The 21,413-nt window shown below is 35.4% G+C and overlaps 3 protein-coding genes and 2 long non-coding RNA genes across 6 annotated transcripts; 2 read left to right on the forward strand and 3 right to left on the reverse strand.

The window, feature by feature from the left end:
* Positions 1–1,485: 1,485 nt before the first annotated feature.
* On the reverse strand, positions 1,486–4,468 carry LOC139993558 (uncharacterized). Its single transcript, XM_072015391.1, has 3 exons — positions 4,248–4,468; positions 3,418–3,555; positions 1,486–2,656 (listed from the first exon to the last, which is right to left on the reverse strand). Exons 1-3 carry the CDS (start codon positions 4,275–4,277, stop codon positions 2,291–2,293), a joined length of 534 nt encoding a protein of 177 aa, XP_071871492.1. The 5' UTR covers positions 4,278–4,468; the 3' UTR covers positions 1,486–2,290.
* Positions 4,469–7,825: 3,357 nt separating this feature from the next.
* Positions 7,826–14,676, forward strand: Impe3 (Ecdysone-inducible gene E3). The gene is made up of 5 exons (XM_072015565.1): positions 7,826–8,311; positions 9,597–9,677; positions 10,045–10,542; positions 10,822–11,219; positions 13,655–14,676. Exons 1-5 carry the CDS (start codon positions 8,267–8,269, stop codon positions 14,034–14,036), a joined length of 1,404 nt encoding a protein of 467 aa, XP_071871666.1. The 5' UTR covers positions 7,826–8,266; the 3' UTR covers positions 14,037–14,676.
* LOC139993646 (uncharacterized) lies at positions 14,656–17,786 on the reverse strand. Of its 2 annotated transcripts, XR_011801423.1 has the most exons (3): positions 16,252–17,786; positions 15,386–16,154; positions 14,656–15,298 (listed from the first exon to the last, which is right to left on the reverse strand). It is a non-coding gene; the product is annotated as an uncharacterized lncRNA (long non-coding RNA). The 2 variants fall into 2 exon arrangements; XR_011801422.1 differs by having other exon boundaries at positions 14,656–16,154.
* Positions 16,030–21,253, forward strand: LOC139993643 (uncharacterized). Its single transcript, XM_072015564.1, has 2 exons — positions 16,030–16,156; positions 20,582–21,253. Exons 1-2 carry the CDS (start codon positions 16,121–16,123, stop codon positions 21,158–21,160), a joined length of 615 nt encoding a protein of 204 aa, XP_071871665.1. The 5' UTR covers positions 16,030–16,120; the 3' UTR covers positions 21,161–21,253.
* On the reverse strand, positions 17,858–19,645 carry LOC139993645 (uncharacterized). The gene is made up of 4 exons (XR_011801421.1): positions 19,333–19,645; positions 18,621–18,699; positions 18,352–18,437; positions 17,858–18,235 (listed from the first exon to the last, which is right to left on the reverse strand). It is a non-coding gene; the product is annotated as an uncharacterized lncRNA (long non-coding RNA).
* Positions 21,254–21,413: the final 160 nt, after the last annotated feature.

A 21,413-nucleotide genomic window follows, 5' to 3' on the forward strand; every position in this document is an offset into this window, starting at 1 on the left:
AAACTTTTCATACTGTTACTGTAAATCGACCAAATACCAAGTATACGAGAAGAATTCATTGATTAACCCTGTTCTTTCAGACATGTTCAGCCCAGTAGTATCTTTCAATATTGAAAGCATTTCAAATTCGAGCGAGACATGAAAAGATGACTCTTCGTCTCAATTTTACGTTAAACATTTTCTTAAGACGTTACAAATCCTTTTTGTTACTGGAATAAGAGCAAGATCGAAGTATCAAAATTCCACATTAATTTCCATAATATCCTATCTCTGTAGAATTCTCCGTCTCTCTGGAATTTCCAACTCAAGTTCATTTATTATATGATCTACCTTAAATTTGTGTTTAAAACGTACGAAAACAGTTTACCTAGAATCCCCATTTAAAATGCCTGCTCGGTTTACATGGACTTCAAATAAATCGATACCCTCGGCAAATTCTGCGAACGGAAGGTTCGTAATATCGTAGATAGAACAAGGAATTCCGCAAATTTGGAAAATCAAAATTCCTCATTTAGTAACTTGGAGAGCGAAAAAAGCCGGAAGGTTATTGATTCGTTGAAGCATCGCGCAGAAACTGTAAAGCTTCTGTACAAAAAGAGTTGGATGTCACCGAAGGGGAATGCTACCAAAGGAATTTCTTCGTCTCGCGAAAGCTGCTTATTTATCGGAAGCTTTCTCCACGGTCTTCATCGTCGATCTAAGAACCACCAGTTATCAGAAGAATTCCTGCCTCTTTCTCGCGCACGTTCCACCAGAATTATCTAAGTACTTTAATTTATTTGCTCTCAATACCTTTTAGTCCTCCTCGTTTCGTTTCCTTCGTATTTCGATCATAGAGAAATGTCACTTAACTTCGTTTAATATCAAACATTTACCTTCCTCGTTCTTACTTCAAATCGGACAATTTTTCTTTTTCACTCGGCGCCCAGTATTTGCTTAACTGAGTATGCTGCAAAGAGTAAAAATGTTGTACAGGGTGTAACAATACACGTGCGGCCCACTTCGGCAGCTGAGTGTACATTTAAAAAAAAAAAAAAAAAGAAAGAAGATGCTCAGAAGACGATCTGACGTTTCGAGGCAAATCTGTGGGCGTCTTATCATGACTCCAATTATACTGCGAATGATTCCTGGTGTTTCCCGAATTCGTTGAAAAGCTTGTTCTATTCTGAATCTTAGTATTTCTTAAATGTTGCGTTTATCGCGAGCATATGATTTATGGACCTTTTTCATTACAATCATCTCCTCAAGCGGATTGCACACGTTCCGTTACACGCTGTATATAGAATATTCGTGGAAAGTGGGCCAAAGCATAGCCTTAAAACCAGATAGAAAATTGGTGAAAATTTTATCAGATGGAATTGAATGGTTTCGAGTGATGTATCGTTCGATGAATACCGCCATTTATATGTTTTAGGAATTAGGACATGTTAGAAGAGAGAAAAATTTCAGAAATAATCAAAGAATTATAAAATTTGTATTTAACAATGGTTACTGATACTATATATATATATATGTTCATACTATCTTACAGATCTAAGATCTTCCTCTAGTATAAAAAACAATATAAAACTACTATCTTTTCGCACTATTCTCTTAGCGCACATGCGTCTACTATCCTTCCAGGAACGTGATTATGTAGAATTATACGATTATAGAGAAGACAATTTTATCTAATAATTTATAAAAGTATCTATTGTTCAGACTACAACAATCTTGCAGTAGAGTGACTATTTCTTTAGAAATTAGAATATTACATTTACAGTATATAAAATGTAAAAATCGGGTTAATCATTCCGCCGTGTTACGTCGAAAGAACGTATCTGCAATTTTCGCTTAAATCGAATCATTGTTGTCGGATAGCGCAAAAATCATTTATCTATGTGCATATTCGATAAGAAAGCGGTATCTGTATTGAAGATATAACGGTTCGTATTTTGGACGTATGCGAAATCGATGGCTGATTGTCAAACATTTAAAAGTCATTTTTCCCCAAACCACTTTTTGAACAGATACGCCTATTTCAATAAATCTTATCTTTAATTTCCAAATAAATGAGAAATAACGTTACATTAAAGACCATGGCAGAAAACGTTTGCACATAACTCATCTATGTTAATTTCCCTCGATCAAATATAAAATAAAATATGCTGCGATCTTCTCTCTCTCTCTCTCTCTCTCTCTCTCTCTCTCTCTCTCTCTCTCTCTCTCTCTCTCTCTCTCTCTCTCTGGTGTGCTACGAAGTCCACTAATCCCTCATCAAACTCGAAGGAATATCTTTCTGAAAATTGGTCTATTTTCTTCGATACGCCGATGGATAATCTGTGAGAATGCTACCAGTAGAGAGGATCGCTCCAGGACGACCTAAGATCCCACCTTTATTCGCCAGCCAGCCATTTCCACCGAAGAATCCAGCTGGTTCCAATCTATCCGTGTAAAAGCCAGAATCGCTTACACTCGCGACATGTAGCAAATTGTTTGCGTTATTCAATTGCTTTCCTTTCGAGTCGTTACGATTTCCAAGCCCAAGATTCTTCAACGCTTCCTTGAGCTGAATGACGCGGTTCTGCAGAGTTTGGGGGTTGATCTGCAGATTCTGAGTCAATGGCGTGAGGAACCAGGCGAGTAGGCTTGGTTTTGACGTGCTGTTGCTGTCAGACTGAAAATTAATATCAGCTAGACTGTTCATTGGGATAGCGAAACTCGATTCGATGATCGCAGCGAAGAATTTGGAATGCAATGTATTTGCTTGAGATATGATAATTTGTTTTTTCGAATGCTGGAATTTAGCTTTCAAGGCTGAACATCTTTTGGGTCGCTAACAGCAATTTGCTTATCGATTATTAATAGCGATATATGGCAATTTCGATTGAAACAAAATACTATGCATAGAATAAAGTCGAAAGATAAGTTTCTGGTAACAAGTTAAAAATAAAAATTCATATATAACGAAGACTTGTATTAATCGATTGCAACGCCAGCTAAGATCAGATTTGATTCCTTACTTCGCAAGAAAAACTACTTTTACTTTACAATTTCCAATTAGATTTGGATCACATCTTAACGTGAAACGAGAAATTTACGATCGTTGCTGAAGAAACTTTTTATATTCCTCTTAGTTTTTGGGTTCCGTTTTAAGGATGTACGCCAGAAGTAGAAAAACTCAAGGTAACAACCGTAGATCTTTTTAAGCGTATAAAGAACTTCTGTTGCTCTCGTTTCATAGTCTGCGTTATATAGAGCATAAAATACGATTTATAGTTCTGCCGGAAGTGTTTTACTTTATTGTTACGAACAAGGAGCTATAAAGTCGGGTGCGCTTTATCGTGCAAATCCCATCCGGAATTATCCTACGGTACGTGCTGTGTTATTCTTAAATCTGTACTATCCGGGTCATCAACTATTATCTCTGGTACTTACATTTTCAACTACGTGTTCGAAAACTGGCGGGTCACCTGAGTCATCATTCGCGATCTTTTCTTCTCTTATCGTCCCTTGATCGATTTTATTAACCGAATCCTCAGATAGCGTTACAGGCATCGCGTGTGTTCCAGCGATCTAAATATATTTGACAAAGGAAATAGAAAAATAAATATGACAATATTTTATTACCAAAATAGAGGTGTATAGACAATTATCTATAACACTTTATTGTTTAACTAACATTTTATGTACATTAGGTGTTTAAAAGTAATATTTGAAATATATTGAATATATTATATGCATAAAAAATACATTTAAAAAATCCGGAATATAACACGTGAACACCAATAATTGAATAATTCATGAGTAAGAGTGAATGTTAATTAGTCGGAAAATCAATATTAAGTTTGCTAAGGATTCCACATTTTCAATAATTAGGAAAATAAAATATCCGAAATCTGCCATTTCTGCCGTTTCGATATTTATTTTTAATAGGCATCAACAATTTTAAGAAAATTCGTAATGGTCGATTTAAATGAAGAAAGAAATTCTGTAAGTATATATACATATATTTGATATGATTTATTCAATATTATCAGACGAGTTAACTCGTCTTCATCAAACAAGATAGTACGAAATGCCATCTTGCTGATGGTTAGATTAAAATTGAAGAAAAATCTCGACAAAATCCTTTATATATTAAATAAAGATGTTAATATTATATTAAATAAAGAAAAATGTTAGAAAATTTCCACGATAACGATAACAGCCTAATACATAAGTAATTTTGGTTATAAGAAAAAGAAACTGATCGACGTGTATCTTACCACTACGATCAAGAGCAAAATAGGCGACATCGTTTCGAAAATCGATTTCCACGATAATCCCAACTTCCGTCGAGGGAAAACACGTTCCAACGGTTCACAGGAGTTTCCACGATGCGCAATAATCGAAATGCAACTGCATGAAGCGATGCCGCAACTGAGAGTCTGAATATATAACGCTTCCCGTACATAGGATTCCTCTTATCGAATGGAGGTACCCTCATACCTTCTAGATAACACTACTATTACTAAATTATACATGCTTCGCGTGTTTGAAACTTCCAGCCGTATTTTCCATCCTGTTCAAATCTGTTAACTCACGAAGACGAGTTAGCTTCTCCTTTTAAATTACTACAATACATACGTGCTATCTTGTTTGGTGAAGACGAGTTAACTCGTCTGGTAATATTGAATAAATCATATCAAATATACGTATATATATATTTACAGAATCTCTTTTTTCATTTAAATCGATCATTACGAATTTTCTTAAAATTATTGATACATATTAAAAATAAATATCCAATATATAATGTGAGCATGGGGGTAATTTGATGTGATTAATTCCTTGATAATATTGAATAAATCATATCAAATGTACGTATATATATATTTACAGAATCTCTTTTTTCATTTAAATCGATCATTACGAATTTTCTTAAAATTGTTGACGCGTATTAAAAATAAATATCGAATATATAATGTGAGCATGGGGGTAATTCGATGTGATTAATTTCTTGATAATATTGAATAAATCATGTCAAATATACGTATATATATATTTACAGAATTTCTTTTTTCATTTAAATCGATCATTACGAATTTTCTTAAAATTGTTGACGCGTATTAAAAATAAATATCGAATATATAATGTGAGTATGGGGGTAATTCGATGTGATTAATTCCTTGATAATATTGAATAAATCATGTCAAATATACGTATATATATATCTACAGAATCTCTTTTTTCATTTAAATCGATCATTACGAATTTTCTTAAAATTGTTGACGCGTATTAAAAATAAATATCGAATATATAATGTGAGCATGGGGGTAATTCGATGTGATTAATTCCTTGATAATATTGAATAAATCATGTCAAATATACGTATATATATATATTTACAGAATCTCTTTTTTCATTTAAATCGATCATTACGAATTTTTTTAAAATTGTTGATACGTATTAAAAATAAATATCCAATATATAATGTGAGTATGGGGGTAATTCGATGTGATTAATTCCTTGAGGGTAGATACATAGAAAATGCACGAAGACTAAATTTGTTTTTGTACATCTAATCTGTTAAGAATTTTATTGAAATTCTCTAATCTATTTATTCGAAAAGATCAATATTGTAAAATGTCCCTATTGTTTTATTGTTTTGGAGATAATATTAAAATAATCTATTGACATTGAAACCTAATAATACAATTTTTATTTACTAAAATTCACTCTCCGATTTAAGTACATTTATCTACTGGCAAGTTTCGTTCCTCTATTTGCGTCCTATTTGTATGAGAAACAATTTTAATATTCACAAGCGTTATCGAAAAGACGAGCAAACTCGTCGTTTGTTATCAGTCACTACCCAACTAAAAAGTGAAAACTCCACTTCCTCCTTTCTGTCGTAATATTCAATTCGATTTCTTACCTTTGCCACGTTTGCCAAATGGGCTTCGTTCGCTGCAACAAACTTCTCGGAATCGAAGGAATCTTTAGTGAAGCGGAAAGCTGGGCTAAAGCTAAAAGTTCATTAAGACGGATTCTACGAACTTGCATGATCTGTTAAACGTGGGCGGTATGATTTTACAACCAGCTTTATGTCTTTGTTTATCTGCTAATTAAGTAAAAGCTACATATTAATTAGCTAGATTTCGAAAGCTAAATATCAAAAGACTGTGTTTCTTAAGGAGCTTTCTAGAGAAGAATATCTCGTATTCCTACGAAGGAAAACGAAAGGAACATAGTAATTCTCGAAAGTAATTTTGAAAGAAATTCTCGAAACGGATGAAACGTTGTAAATAAAAATGGTTTTCTAAATTCCAGATTTTTAGCCAAAACACATAAACAATTAACAATCATAAATACATATTATAAAATATAATCATATAAAACTCACAATACATATCACAATTAACGATCGATAAGAAACGTCATATTTCGCATATCATTCGCGATCTTTTCTTCTCTTATCGTCCCTTGATCGATTTTATTAATCGAATCGTCAGATAGCGTTACAGGCATCGCGTGTGTTCCAACAATCTAAATATATTTGACAAAAGGAATAGAAAAATAATAAAAAAAAATAAAATTTCACATATCTGTAAATTTAATAGATATAAGTTAATAGATATAATATATTCGAATGTAATAAATACAATAGATCGAATGAAATAAATTCCTAAATTCCAAGAGGAATCTCGTAAAAGAGAAACGAATAATGGATCCACAAATAGAGATCCAGTCACATGTCGGGAACCAGTTGTCCTTTTCACGATCGCGTTCAACCGGGATCCATAACCCAATCGCCTTGAAGGTGCAGTCATCGAACAATGTTCGCTTGTTCCCGTCTTTTTTACTCTGCGCCTCCGTGAAATTGCCGCAACGGCCTTGTCCAAGGTCGTAGCCTTCCGAGAACGAAAGTCACGATCATTGGGATCGTTCTTCTGTGATTTACTTTCGCCCAGACACGTTCTACGAGCGGCAACGCGATCTCGAAATACAGCGTTGGCTGTTAAAGGAAATGGGGAAAAAAGAAAGAAGCGGAGAGGTTCCAGATACGAAGGACGTCGAGGTAAGATAAATCATGGAAGATAAATGTTTGGGATTTGATATTGTGCGTTAAAGATTCACGTTTTCATAGGTATAATTTTTCATAAATTGATGCTCCAGTTTGATACTATAATTTGAATAAAAATAAATGATGTACACTTAATCACGATGGTGCTTCTATTAACCGGATTGAAGTATCTTTTTCATACAATTGTAATTCTAAGGAGCATTTCCGTTCTCAGATATATAACCGTAGATTATTATGTAATTATTTATTTATAAATTATATTACTTATTATCGTAATAGATAACGTACAGAAAAATGAAGGAATTGCTAATGGAAAATGATCCGTTTCGATTTCTATCCTTTTCGAGGAGAACGAAGAAATAAAATATCGAAAATCTTCAACCTTTTTATCCAACAAATGTTAATATATTTTAAGGAAATATTCGTCGCGTAACACAATTATTGGGATAATTTTTCAAACGAAATTTCCTCGCGATGAATTTTAGAAACGTACAAATGCGATTTAAAATATGCAAAAATATAATATGCATTCAAAGTATAAAAACAAAATATTTTTATCGTTCCTTTCCTTTCAACTCACTAAGTGGAACACACCCAAAGTTCACGAGAGCCGCCCATCGAGCGGTCGAAACGAGTCATCGTTCGCGCACTATCCGAACCGGAAACCGGAGGAGAACGATCCTCGAAGGCGGTTGCATAGCGGGAAACCGAGGCTCGGTTCACGAACACGCGACGCATACCGAGTGCAACTTAATTCAAGTGTCACGCGTTCACGTTCGCGAACGAACCGACGACTCTCGTTCTCTTCCTCCTCCGATTAACACTTCTGCTTGCTTTACTCGCGGCTTAGAATGTACAAGTGCGACGATGGAACCGTTACAAGCCTTTTTCGAGACCAGTCCGGCGGTGACGCTCGGCCGCGAACCTTGATCCAAAGTGTGGAAAATCGAAGAATCGGACGAAACGAGCTCTCGTCTGGACCGGTTCGATCCTCCAGTTGCTCTTCGACGACGCTCTGACGCGGATTCACAAACTTTTTCAACGAATAAGACACGATAGCCTGAAAACAGTGAAACATCTCAGACGTTCGCGAACCATTTTTGCAGTATTTTTGGAGTATTTTTTAAGTATTCCTCGAGTACTTTTGGAGTCTGACGAATTTGGCAGAAGTTTGAGAGTGGAGATCTCTTCCGCAGTTTGAAAATTTAAGGAGGCAACATGAAGACTATTGGCTGCTTTTTGGTGGTTCTACTGGCTCGACAGGTGATTCGAATATTTTGTTATAAATCTATTGTTTCATTCGTATTTGTTTGATCCACTTTACCGGCTTAATCTATCAACTTGTATTTTGTAAGGTAGAATATTCAGCGAAGTAACGTCTGTTCGAGTTTACTGATAAACGTAAGGAGGCCTTTTGATAAGGAATTTTTTATACATTTTTCAAGATTGTTCGTTGGTCACAGCGTTTTCTTTCAACATGTTGGAAGCCATTCGATCTTTGTCGACAAAATCTTCTTCCATCTGTAACCGTTTTCGAATTACCTCTTAAGGGATGTTTTCACCCTCTAAATCTTGCGTTACCGCAACTAAAAGGGATACTATTCTACTATTTTTGTCTGTTTTTCGCGCCTACGTAATTTCATCCCAATCGTCTCGCTTACGTATCGCTGACGATCTATTCTAACGATTCATGCGACTGCAAACAATCTATCGAGAAGAAATTCTAGTATGAAAAAGAACGTCGATATTTCCCATTACGAAGACAATCAGCGGAAACTGTGAAACAGATTCTATAACAGGTCCTTATTAAATTTTAATTAGATTCTCAAAGGCAAGTTTGTTTCAATCGACTGAAGCTTGCAAATTGGCAGAATTAACGTCAAGCACAAGGTTCTCGTTAAATTTTCATTGGCCAGTCCGTGACGCGCTAATCGACCGATTCCGCCATTTCCCAAAAATCCAGCGCTACGATAAGAAGGGTAAACCGAAAGTTACTTGCTCAGAGGCAGATAAAAGGTCGGCTTTTAATTAACCAACTCACGAACAAGTTTCACCGGAGTTTAAGCCGTTTCTCGTGTCGTTTCGTCGTTTCTCCAGGAATCGTCGCTGACGATTTTCAGAAGCCGGAACTTTTCCCTCGCTCCTCCCTCTTAATTATCCCTCAAAGTAACCGTGAAGTCGTTCATTCCATTCCAAACATAGTTTCCGATATATTTTCACGAATTTCTTCGTTCGTTGATAGCCAGATCTTCGCGGTTATTTGCTGCTTAAAATTATTCTTCACAGCGTCAGATACATTTAATTGCCTTTATCGCTGTACTATTGTACTTTATAATCATACCGCGGATATTTCTAGATTTACGGAAAATTTAAAGGTGGAAAAATTTTCAAAGAACGTGATAAAATATGTTTAATAAGATATGTCCAAAGTAGAACACGGGTTACGATATGATAAACCTGTGCACGAATCTCCTTTGACCTTTGCGTCAAGGCTTCTGCTTATATTTTTTGACGATACATTTGTGATAATTATAACTGCTCCTTTTAGGCTATTTGCGGAATCCTTAGGAATCCACCAGCCTTCTCGAAGCCGGATTACTCGGATTCCTATCTTCCGGCAGCCATGCAGGTGAGAATCATCGTTAATTATATCAAGTAGCGCTGGTTAATGAAGAAATATTTTCATACGAAGCATCTCCACTAAACAGAGATATTGTTATTAGTTTATACATTAATACAGAACTAAGTTGTTATAAAATTAAATGTTAGTTAATAACTTATTATATAATAATTTACAGTCATCTCGCAGGCTAATTATTAATTTACTATTAATATTTATAAAGAGGTATATATAATATATGTATAATAATACGTGCTAATTGTCAATTCGATATTAATATCAGAAGAATATATTAAAACACATGTGGAGGTTCAAAATTTCCACAATTATCAAATCGATCGAATTCCCGTTAAAACGATCTGCTTCTCTAACGCAGGTGATATTTTACGCCGTCGAACAATTAAAACTTCTGCAATCAGAAGAAGCTATGCAGAGTTCCACCTCCACAGAAAGCCCCTCCACTTCACCCATTAGCTTCATAGCCGAAGATCAACAGACTGCTTCTCAAGATCCTTCCACCATATGCAGTATCGCGATATCCCAATCCTTGGACGAGTCAAAGGGGGAGGAGGACGAATCCAAGTCGGAAAACCCGTCGAACGACAAAACAGGAGCATCGGTGATTAAGGAAACTTCGAAAAATAAAACCGAAGATTCGGCAGTCGAGGTAGAACAAACAACGAACGACAAGTTGAAAGAACCAAGTGCAGAAAAGACACAGGAAGGCGAAACGGGCGAATCAAACGCGCAAGAAACGGAAAAAGACAAAGTGGAGGGGTCGAAGGTCGAAGAAGTGTTCGACGATAAGACGGAAGAATCCAAAGCTCAAGAAACGTCGACCGACGAAATGGACGAATCGAAGACGCAAGAAATCGTGAAACACAAAGCGGACGAGGCTGCTAAAAACAAAGTCGAACAGACGTTAAACGCGAAAATGGAAGAAACATCGACGAGCATAACGGAGCAATCGAAAACGCAAGAAATCGCGACAGACAAAGAGGAAGAATCGAAGACGCAAGAGGCGTCAAAGGACAGAACAGGTGACTCCAAGGCAGAAGAATCGTCGAAAGACAGCGCGGAGACTCTGGTGGCGCTGGAGACGTCGAAGCCAGGTGAAATTGACCAGCAATCGATGGAGGATCCCTCGACGCAGCCAGAGTCGCCAGAGGTGAACGAGGAAACGCCAGAAACCAACTACGCGACGCCGGAGACGAATTACGAGGAACCGGAACGTGTGCACGTCGTGCAAGAAACGAATCAAGAAGTCCCCGAGGAGAATCACGAATGGATCTCCTGGTCTCCTACGAGCACGGAAACGAAGCTGGAAACGACGGCTGCGTCGAGCGATCCTGATGATTCCACGAGACCCGAATCGATCGTTGCGAACGTCGACAAGAAGAAAGAACCGACTATCGATAGCGTGGTGCAGGATGTCTATCAGATCTTGAAACCTAAACCGTCCAAGTTCGCAGACGCGGATCATTTCGAGGAATCGAAAAGCGTGGCGGGGATTCCCATGGAGAACGTGGAAGAGGAGGACGACGAGACAAGGTGAAGCCTTTCGTTGGAAAGTTTATTTGCTTTTTGACGGAGAAATAGATGGTAGGGTTTAAGAAGGGGATTTGCCGAGCGTTTGTTAGGCACTTGATTAACAGACTGCGGATATTTCTAGAAATTCACATTTTCACGTAGAGAAGATCTTCATCTAGCGAATATTATACCGAACAATGTACTTTTTGCTATTTTCTATATCCTCGTTTAGGTTCTTGATTGTCCTATCTCCGCGAGCTTTTAATACGAGAAAACCGAGTTTAAAGTTTAAGAAGTTTAACATTATTACGTGGAGTTAGGAGCTAAAAGGACTGAATATTCGCTGCTGCCCAAGCAGAATTTTCATCGTTGAGAGATACAGTTAGAAGAGTTAAGAACTAGGGCAACGGTATCTTCTATCACGCGTACCCTATGCATTTTTGTATATTTTAATTTTTCATAAATGTATAAAAATTCTCGGTTTGATTACGAGGCAATTTATCGCATTTTAGAAGGTTGGATGTTAAAAATGGCCATTTTTTCACCTTTCTCAGGGCGGAAAGTTCTCGCAGGATATTTGAAAGCATCTGTCAAGGGAAAGATACGTTATTAGCATTTATCCGGAACGTGAAAGCTGAAAAAAAATGAGTGCAAAGATGAAGAAGTGACAGCGATCAAACTTACCCTACGCTTAAACTTCATCTTCTCAAGATGCTGAACTATTTATGAAATATTTCCTTGAAAATTCTGTCGATAAATCAATTGAAACTTGGAATCGAGCAAATCCAAAGTACAACAAGATTATTGTTGCCCATTGTTCTCACATAGCAACGATCTGGTGCTACTTCGGATTTACTCGATTTCAAACTGTAATTGATTTATTAGCAGAATCGTCGAGGAATTATTATGTCGATACAGATGAATAATTATTCTGTAACTGGATCAGAATTCGATGAAAATTATGATTAAACGTATTATACGGATAAGTTTCAGCGCTGCCACTTTTTCATCTCTCGCAGTCATTTTTTTTTTTTTCAACTTTCTCATCACATTTCAGGTAAAATAACATTTTTCGTCCCTTGAGAGACGCTTTTAAATATCCTGCGGGAAATTTTCGTTCGCAAGGAGGTCCAAAAATTGCTATCTTTCAACATCTTCGTTTACAATCTCATCTTATTTTGAAGAAACGTTCAGTTTGGTTTATTTAAAAATGATTATAAATAATAAGAAATGGAAGAGATTGTTGGATAGAGAAGACACATTTGATACAGAGATGAAGCAGCTTGGTATTTTAAAAATTTGCAATTTGGTATGCAACAGGTACACACAGTTTGATTTAATGAGAAATAGAGCTAACTAGAAAGTAATAATTATCGTAAACAAATAATAAATGACGATGGTGCAAAGATTTACTAATAAAATAGAATGCAACAAAGTGCTAAGGATAAAACCAGAATGAAATAAATTAAATTCGTAATTCGTTTTTAAAAATCGAGATGTATTTGTAGCCTGTGTATTTTTTTTTTATCAAACTTCGTTTCGTATTATTAGCAGTCATAAGTTCCGAGAAAAATTTGAATACTTCGATATTGGAACAGCATTGATATCTCAGAAACGTCTAGCAAATGTGCTACGTTTATAGATCGAACGGGTGCCCATTCGAGTTTGAAATTTACTTTGGCAAACTTAATGCAGAATAAACATAGTGTAATGCAGCAGCCGTAACAAGGCTGTCACTGCTCGACGTTCGGTTGCTGGGATCAATTCAAATTTCATTGAAAAGTCTGCTTAACTAAATGTAGATACAAGCATGCTTCGAGTACAAATACTCGTTACGAAACTGAAAGGTATATCCTCGATGGAAAATTTTATTACGTTACATCTGAGATTTCGACGATAATTCAATCAAATAATTTACCGCTTCGTGTCCATATTTGACGTTTCAAATACTATGAGAATTTAAAAACTGACGAAATAATCGAGAAGAGACGAGATCGATAGCATCTTCCATCTCTGATAGAAAATTGAAAAGCAAAATGAAATTTGACGAAAGAAATTTGTAACAATGGAAGTATTATTTAAAAATAAGTAATACATCCGATTTTTTAATAGATCGTTAAAAATCCTATGATGTTTTAAAAACATTCGCGAGAAAAAAGAAATAAGATATACGAGAGAAATTTAATTAATCAAAGTAGAAGACCGGGTAAGAAAATTAATTAACAATTCAAAGGTGACCCAAGACCAAGGAAAATTTCAATCTCTTGATAAAGAATATATCGTAAAATAAACTATCAAGAATTCAATATTAATCAATACTGCGCTCCGACAACTCCTAGCGTAAAATTACAAAATAAGCTGGACTGAACGCGTTAAAAAATCCAAGTCAATATTGAATTATATTTACCGAATATATTAACTTTCTAATCTTTCCAATTCAACCAATTCCTCGACAGATTCACACGTTTAGGCGAGAAGGTGACGCAAGTGCCAAGGCCAAGCCTAAGCAGTTACCTAAGACGTTCAAAGGTGCCACCGAGTGCGACTCTTCAGCAACTCGCCAACCTGTACGACTCGTTGAGCAAAGATGCCAGGAAGCAGGGATTCGGGAAATACACAGGTTTCTCTGACGATGTTCTCAATACTCTACAAAGTTCCGCGGAGGGTGGTATCGGACCACAGCTGAAGAAGATTCTGTCGAAGCTGCTGGAACGAAACGAGTTGACGAGAGAAGACGCAAGAATGAGGACATCGCTGGCTGTTCGAGATCTCGACAACCCTTCGAGCATGCTGAACAAAGACCTGAGACCCTTGTTACCCTTGCGTTATTCCCCATAATGCTCGACATTAACGTAACATGACATTATGACACGTGTCGATAAATGATTAATCGACCGCGAATTTTTACGCAATTATGGGAAACTTAAAGGTGTAAAGATATAGAAAATGCATGCATAATATGTAAAAATGCACGAAACTCGCGTAAGATTTATATGAAATGGCGGATCTAACATGAAATATCGAAAATAGAATAGATGTCAGCGGTTACAATTAGACTGCGGATTTTTATGCGTTTGTGGGATATTTGAAATGCAAAAAATTGCACAGAATGCATACGTTATGAGGAAACATATAAAATGTCCAAGGTAAATAATAGCGCTTTCCATAATTACTTAACGGGTAAAACACGATTTTCTACCGAGGTTCTACGTTTTTAATTATGCTTTCAAAAATATGAATTTCCGTAGTTGTTGTCTAGTTATAATTAGATCGCGGATTTTCGTGCATTTGTGAATTAGAATGGAAATTGAAAAGGAAATTCAAATCGCTAAAAACACACGAACTGCGCGAGATTATACGTAGAATAGAAAATATTAAATACCACTTATGGGATTTTCAAAGATCCGAAAACGCACAGAATGTACATAATATGCAAAAATATACAACATATATAAAATAAAGTACTCGTTATAATATATTTGATCAAATTATTAAAACAAATCTCCCTTTAGATCCCATTTTCTTAATAATATTTAAGAAGATACTATTTTCGAGTGCAACTAACGTAAGTACATCAAAGTATCAAAGTTTCAAGAGTGCAGTGTACGTTTGCAAGCTAAAAAGGATGCAAAACCACAAGAATCCGTTGTATGACTCAATAATTCCGAATACAATGAAGTTGATTCACGTCCGATTTTTTGGTAAAGCGTTGTTACGACGTTGACTCATACGTATCAACTAATGTAACACATACGTACCTATAATCTACATAATACATACATATTAAGTACCCAAATCAAAGCTCGATGTAATCCATCAAACGAAGATCAAATCCACATCTATACATCATGAAACAAATTATTTCTAAACAATATACATATTATATATGTATAGCATGTACTCCTACCAAACATCTATTAATACTTATCTATATGTATATCTACCTGAACAACCATAGAATCATATTTTACTATCCGCTTTCAAATACTATCAAATCAAACCGATGAATATTAAACTAAAATCTTCGCCTGAACGCCAGAGAACTAATTGATGCCAATAACATCCGTGTGCAACTTCTACCAACCACCTATTATGTCCACCTAAACATCATGGAATCGTGTTTCGTTATCGATCTTCCAATACTACCAAATCATACTGATCAATATTAAATTCAAATTCACGCCTACATACGTATGCGACGAACGTGGATTATTTTCAGATGCTTTTCTCAAAATTATAATATTCTTATTTCTCGGAAAAATATACGGAGAAGTTCGTTTCATCTAAAGAGCAAAGGTTGCTGCAAAATTTTAAGCGGCGGTGTTTATTCTGATTAATTAAGTCCAAGTATGTATATTTACTCTCGTACGGTTAGAAAAATTCGCTACTATGTATGAAAATGGAATGCAGATTTGATAAAAGAAAAAAAAAAGAAGAAAACGCTTCGTTGGAAAATAAAGGTTCGTGCCAATACTTTTTATAGCCACTGTATATATACCTGTCCTAGTATCTGTATGTACTTTTATCTACCCAATATAGAGTCGTGTTCTACGATCCATCCATCGACACCATCGAACCCATACCACAGATCCCATGAATTTTTTCGATCCACCTTGACCCGCGGCACGATATTGTTTATTGGTTGAACAATATGAGTTGGCAGAGTCCACGGAGCGCATTACGTGTGTCGAATAGCGATTTCCATTAGGCAACACCGTGTCAATGGTTTGTCCAGCAGGCAGAGGCGCGGACAGAAAACAATAGCCTCGCTGCTATGATCGAATTAGACGCGACGAGACGCTACGCCGCTGCATTGCACGTCCGTATAAATGGATTTTGAAATCAATGGGTCCTTCAGTTGTTGCCTCGCTTTCGACCAAAGGAATCATCGAAAGGGAACACTTGACCCAGCTTAAGACGATATGAAGATTCTACTTCTTGGATTTTTCCTTCTTTCTGTAAGTAAAATTCACATTTTTATGAATATAATTAAAACAATGGAATCTAGATAGGAAATTGGTTTATCCATTAAATATTATAGAGATTACTATACCCTGGACATTTTCTACATTTTTCTGAATTATTCGCACCCTGCGTGTTTCTGCATTTTCAAACTTTCCACAAATCCATCAAAATGCACAGTGTAGTAATTAGCTTGTTTCTTCCTTTTTCTGTCTCTTTTTTTTTTTTTTTAATATCTTCTTTTGAAATTGCAATCTGTCTTGAAAACATTCGACAATTTTATATAGCTTAATTGCATTGGTAACACGTAGATATTTTCCTGGGATTCCATACCTTTTCTCATCGTTAGATTCTTAGATCGTTCGAGTATTAATAATTAGTAGATTACAAGTACTTAAGCATTTATGACAGGTGTAAGTGTGCAAAGATGCATACAAATACAAAATGCAAAGTACAGTTAGAAAATGAAACTTGCGTGAAGGAACGTTGCTCTTTCATTATAGTTATTGGATTTAATTAAATGTGACATTCAAAGGGTGGAATATTATAAAGGGAGAAGTTTGATTTTCTTTGAATTTTTTTGGTGGATCTTGTGCAAGTTTTGGTTCATTGAACAAAGTGATAGTTGTAGCTTTGATTTCGACAAGGGATTAATTTCCGAACGTTCGATTAAAGTAATGAAAGTAGATGAAGAAGTTCAAAGAGAAGAAGGAAAGAAATCTGAGAGGCAATCTGTTTGCAACATTCGCAACCTTCCTATCGTTTAATCGCGAGACTTCCCTGCTTCCGTCATAACGAACATCGTTTATATTTTAAAACTCTGAGTAATCGTTCTGGAAAATTTTATTGAGCAAGGATTTTAAAAAATTGTTAGGTCCTTCGAATAATCTTTTCAAAAAATGTCTCCACCTGATAATTTACGAGAGTTATCTAATTTTTCAACAAAATTTTTCAAAAAATGTTCTTCCAGATGAGAAATTCCAATGATTTAATTACATCTCAAATAAGTATTGTGCCAAAAGTTTCTTTCGTTTTATAAGGAAATAATAGATGCACATTTTTTGCTTTATATTATTTCATTGAATTATGTATGATCCATTTTATAGTAATAGAACAAACAAAATCAACAAAAAACACTCAAAAGTAGTAGTTTTCCAAAAATCAAACGCATTTCACGTGCATCTCTTTCTCTTTTTTTACACGAGGTATCATCGGCGTTTCAATTAGACACCCTGTATACAATATGGCCGATAGAAATGGATACATAACCTTGAAGTAACCATAAAGTAAAAAAGTAACAAAATGAAGTCATCGCACATTCTTGTCAAATTTCATGAAACTCGCGTGAAACAAGTGTTCGATAATTATGTCGCATTTAGTATCCGATCTCCTCTTCGATCTCTCTTGAGATAAGCGAACGTGATGCTGCTCGATCTTTGGTACGTACAAGATGTTTCAAAATGGAGATGAAAGTATGTATATAATTGTACATCGACTTTTATCTATCTGATATATTTTATTTTAATTGGGATAAAAGAACAGAATTAACAGAATATTCGTGCAAATATATTACTACGATGTATAGGGCGTTCCAAAATCCCGACTGTACTATATTTTATTCTACTCCTGATAAAAGTCATAGAGAAAGTAAATTATTAGAATTTTCTAAAAGTATAGGTATGTTATATATATATATATATATATATAGGACGTTTCCAAATCTCGATTTTACATTTTTCATCTCAGTAAACTCTTGTACGACAGCTTCCCCGTATGAAATCAGAGCCGGACGGGCATCTGTTGGGTACTATAATTAATTGCCTGTTAGTCAGTTCAAAATCATCTTCTTCCATTGTCATAGTACTCATATCTGTAGTCGTGTGTGTCGTTAAATCAAACACAGTGTTGTGCATTTTGGCATCTCCTATTTTAAGGCTTTGCTCCATTCTCTCCAAGAGCAAGGGTAACTCTGTTGTGGTCTCTCCCTGAGAGAAATGCATCAGTGCAATGAGCACGAAGATAGCAAGGAAAAAGCGAGAAAATCGCAACATCTTTCTTGTGGTATCTTCTTAGACCTGTGGAAGTGGAAGTAAATTAACATGAAAAAAAAAGAAGAAAAGGTATTATTTTCACGGTGTTTTTATTTATGTAACTACCTGTATAGTAACGAGGATCTTAAACCTTGCTTTACTTTCTCAATCAGGAATCTTCCTTTAGTATGGAGCGTAATTGACTGTCTTTAATGTACAAATTGGCGACCGCTTTTAGTGAAATAACCTGTACACAAAATTTTTGTAATTAATAAGTCGTCTTTATTAGAAAAGAAGAAAAAATCTTCTTCCATTAAAAAGCTTGTAAATGAATACTTTTATACTTTACCATCACTTCTAAATCATATAATGTTGTGGTTGATTAATTTAGACCTAACTTAATTAAAAAAAAAAAAAAATAATAACTTACCTTGAAATGTGTCTGTTCAATTTCTGTATACTGAACTCGGCTTCAAATTTTATATTCACCTCCTCTGAAACAGCCTCTACTGCAACATTAATGCAACGTTGCATAGAATGAAAACATCATATCAATGAGAAACATCAGTGACCGTAACCGTCTATAATTATCGTTATTTAACCATTACTAGTTACCCAACAGTCTATAATCGTAGATTATTTCCGGCAGATTAACGCGATACGTGCATTTTTACGATCTCCGAAATGCATGTACGCGTTAGTGAAAGACAAACGAATTTATTATTCGATCCAATACAATTACACTTCGGAAATTGTATCTATTTCTATTTATTGTATGCACTGTATGTATGTTTAAATTTTTCATAGGAGCATAAAAATCTACGACCTAATATTATAAATATATATATATATAAAATATATAAAATCCCAATGTCTCCCTATTTTTTTAGAAAATCAAGCCACTAATGTTACATCGTTCAGAAAATTCGTAGCAAGATTTAAGAAGAAACGAAAAATAGTCTACTTCCGTAGAATCAGCGCTTTTTCTTCGAAAAACTTAATTTTCTCTTCCCTTGAAATTATATCTTTGGAATATGTATCAGCAGCAATTTATGCCGAATAACTAAACGCCATGAATTTTCCAATCAACTCAATAAGAATCACACTATTTAAATAAAAGATTTAACATTCAAGATCCGCACCTTATGAAATGATCTATCGCGTCAAACCAGATCCAGAACAAGACCAACACTATTGGTGAATTCTAGATGGTATAAACAACTGCGTTGTCGAACAATTATTCGACGATTTATTGGCAGAAATCGTTTATCTCCCCAACACGTCGACGACAAACACAACAACTGTCCGCTACGACACCCGCGAGACTATAGGATTCACACCTCCTAGCTTTTCAGCGTGTGAACTGAAATAAAACAAAGCTTAATAATACGTAGTACAGCGTTCACGAGCTGTGTAAACCGCGTAAAAGCTACGGTCACTCTGAGAGATTACGATTAAAGAACGATGATTAAAAGATGGTAACCAGTCTCCCAGTTCGTCGAGACGATTCTGATTGGGTCAAGAGTGCACTCCGTTATCTGCAAATGTAAACTTGTATCGCAATAAATTATTTTCTCAGATATGTTTCTGTTCTCGTTTCTCAATCACACGCTTATCGATCACCAATTCTATTTCCTTTTCATCTCTTGCTTTTTTTCACCTATCAGGTTATTTATTTATACATTGGCTAATGAGATTGCATTGAAACTACGCACATTTACCATATACGAATGGAAAATACATGCGAGATGCAAAAATATGTAAAATATTCAAAGTTATAGTATATCATCCATCATGATATTTAGTGCGCAGAATAAATGTCTGTTTAGGTTTCATCTTTCCAGATAACGGATACATTTGTGTTTCGTACGTTTTAAAATTAGAAATTCAGTGGTGAAATTTTTGTAAGTTGTGATACAAAGTTTGCGGCTGTAGCTGAGGATGATAAGAAATGTAAATCTGGTCAACAAAATTGCTTTATAATTTTCCATCATCCGCTCTGTATGAAGGCTCGATAAATATTAGATTGCCGCGGCGAAGAAACGTTAAATTCAATTATGAATGATCCATTTTGTAGTAATAGAACAATAATGGAACAAAATGTATCATGCGTAATTCGATAAAGTAATATAAAACGAAAAATGTTGTGCGTCTATTGTTTCCTTATAAAACGAAAGAAACTTCTTGGACAACCTAATACTTCAGAAACACTAACTCTTTGTAGCAAAATTAATGTATCAGTTTTCCAAAAATAAATTAGTCGAGGTAGAAAAATACTTTAATCTTCTGAAGAAGAAAGAAAGAGAATCTAAAAAAGAAAACATTAATCTCTCCGCCAATATTAATTTGTCAAGGTTTCTGTAAGAATAAAAGTAAAAATCTGTATTTCAGCTCTCCACGTTGAGAGTGCAATCGAAGCCACAAATCACGAGACTGTTCCCGATCCCAGAAGAAACGAGCACTGCGAGGCAAGAAACTAACACCGAGGCAAAACCACTGGATAAGTTGCTCGGGAAATTGCGAGCCACGTACAACTTCGTGTTTCGAAAGCCAGAGAACACGAGTAACGTGGAGAAAATTTTGGCCAAGGATACACCGAATCCAGACGTCGAAGCGCTTAAATTAATCTGGTCCAATCGAATGCAACAGAACTCGAAGGACAAAGAAGATAAAGGAAAGAAGTCTGAATTAAAAGTCACGTATTTAGGATCATCGGACGATGATTGGGTAAACGATATTCGACCTTTGGAAGACTTAGAACCATTGGAACCGTTGGAACTGCAGGATGAAGTGGAAAATGACAGAGACCGAGAAGTGGAGATCATTACACCGAGAACAGCTTTCCAGTTTCCGGTGACGCTCAGTCGTCATCTTGTTGATTGGCTTGGATCACTTTTAGGAATCACTTACGGTGTCTATTCTAAATTGGCTAGAGCTATTTACACTAATAACACGATACGTGTTAATTGATTATAATTAACGATGGCTTATTAATTATAAGAAACATGTATTATACCGCTTAATGGACTTTCATTTGTATTAAAAGATTATTGAGAAGTAAAAGGAGATGTAGATGATTATCCCAGGAGCTGAAATAATATACAGACACAGTAGAATTTCATTTATCTGACTCTGTTGAGAAAAGAAATATGATTCATTGTCATTTGTCAAAGTAAATAGATTCAATTCTAAATCTTCTGTCTTGTGATTGTTATTTGCTAGC

This window comes from Bombus fervidus, chromosome 13 (assembly GCF_041682495.2).
Source record: "Bombus fervidus isolate BK054 chromosome 13, iyBomFerv1, whole genome shotgun sequence".
Taxonomy (NCBI): Eukaryota; Metazoa; Arthropoda; class Insecta; order Hymenoptera; family Apidae; genus Bombus; species Bombus fervidus.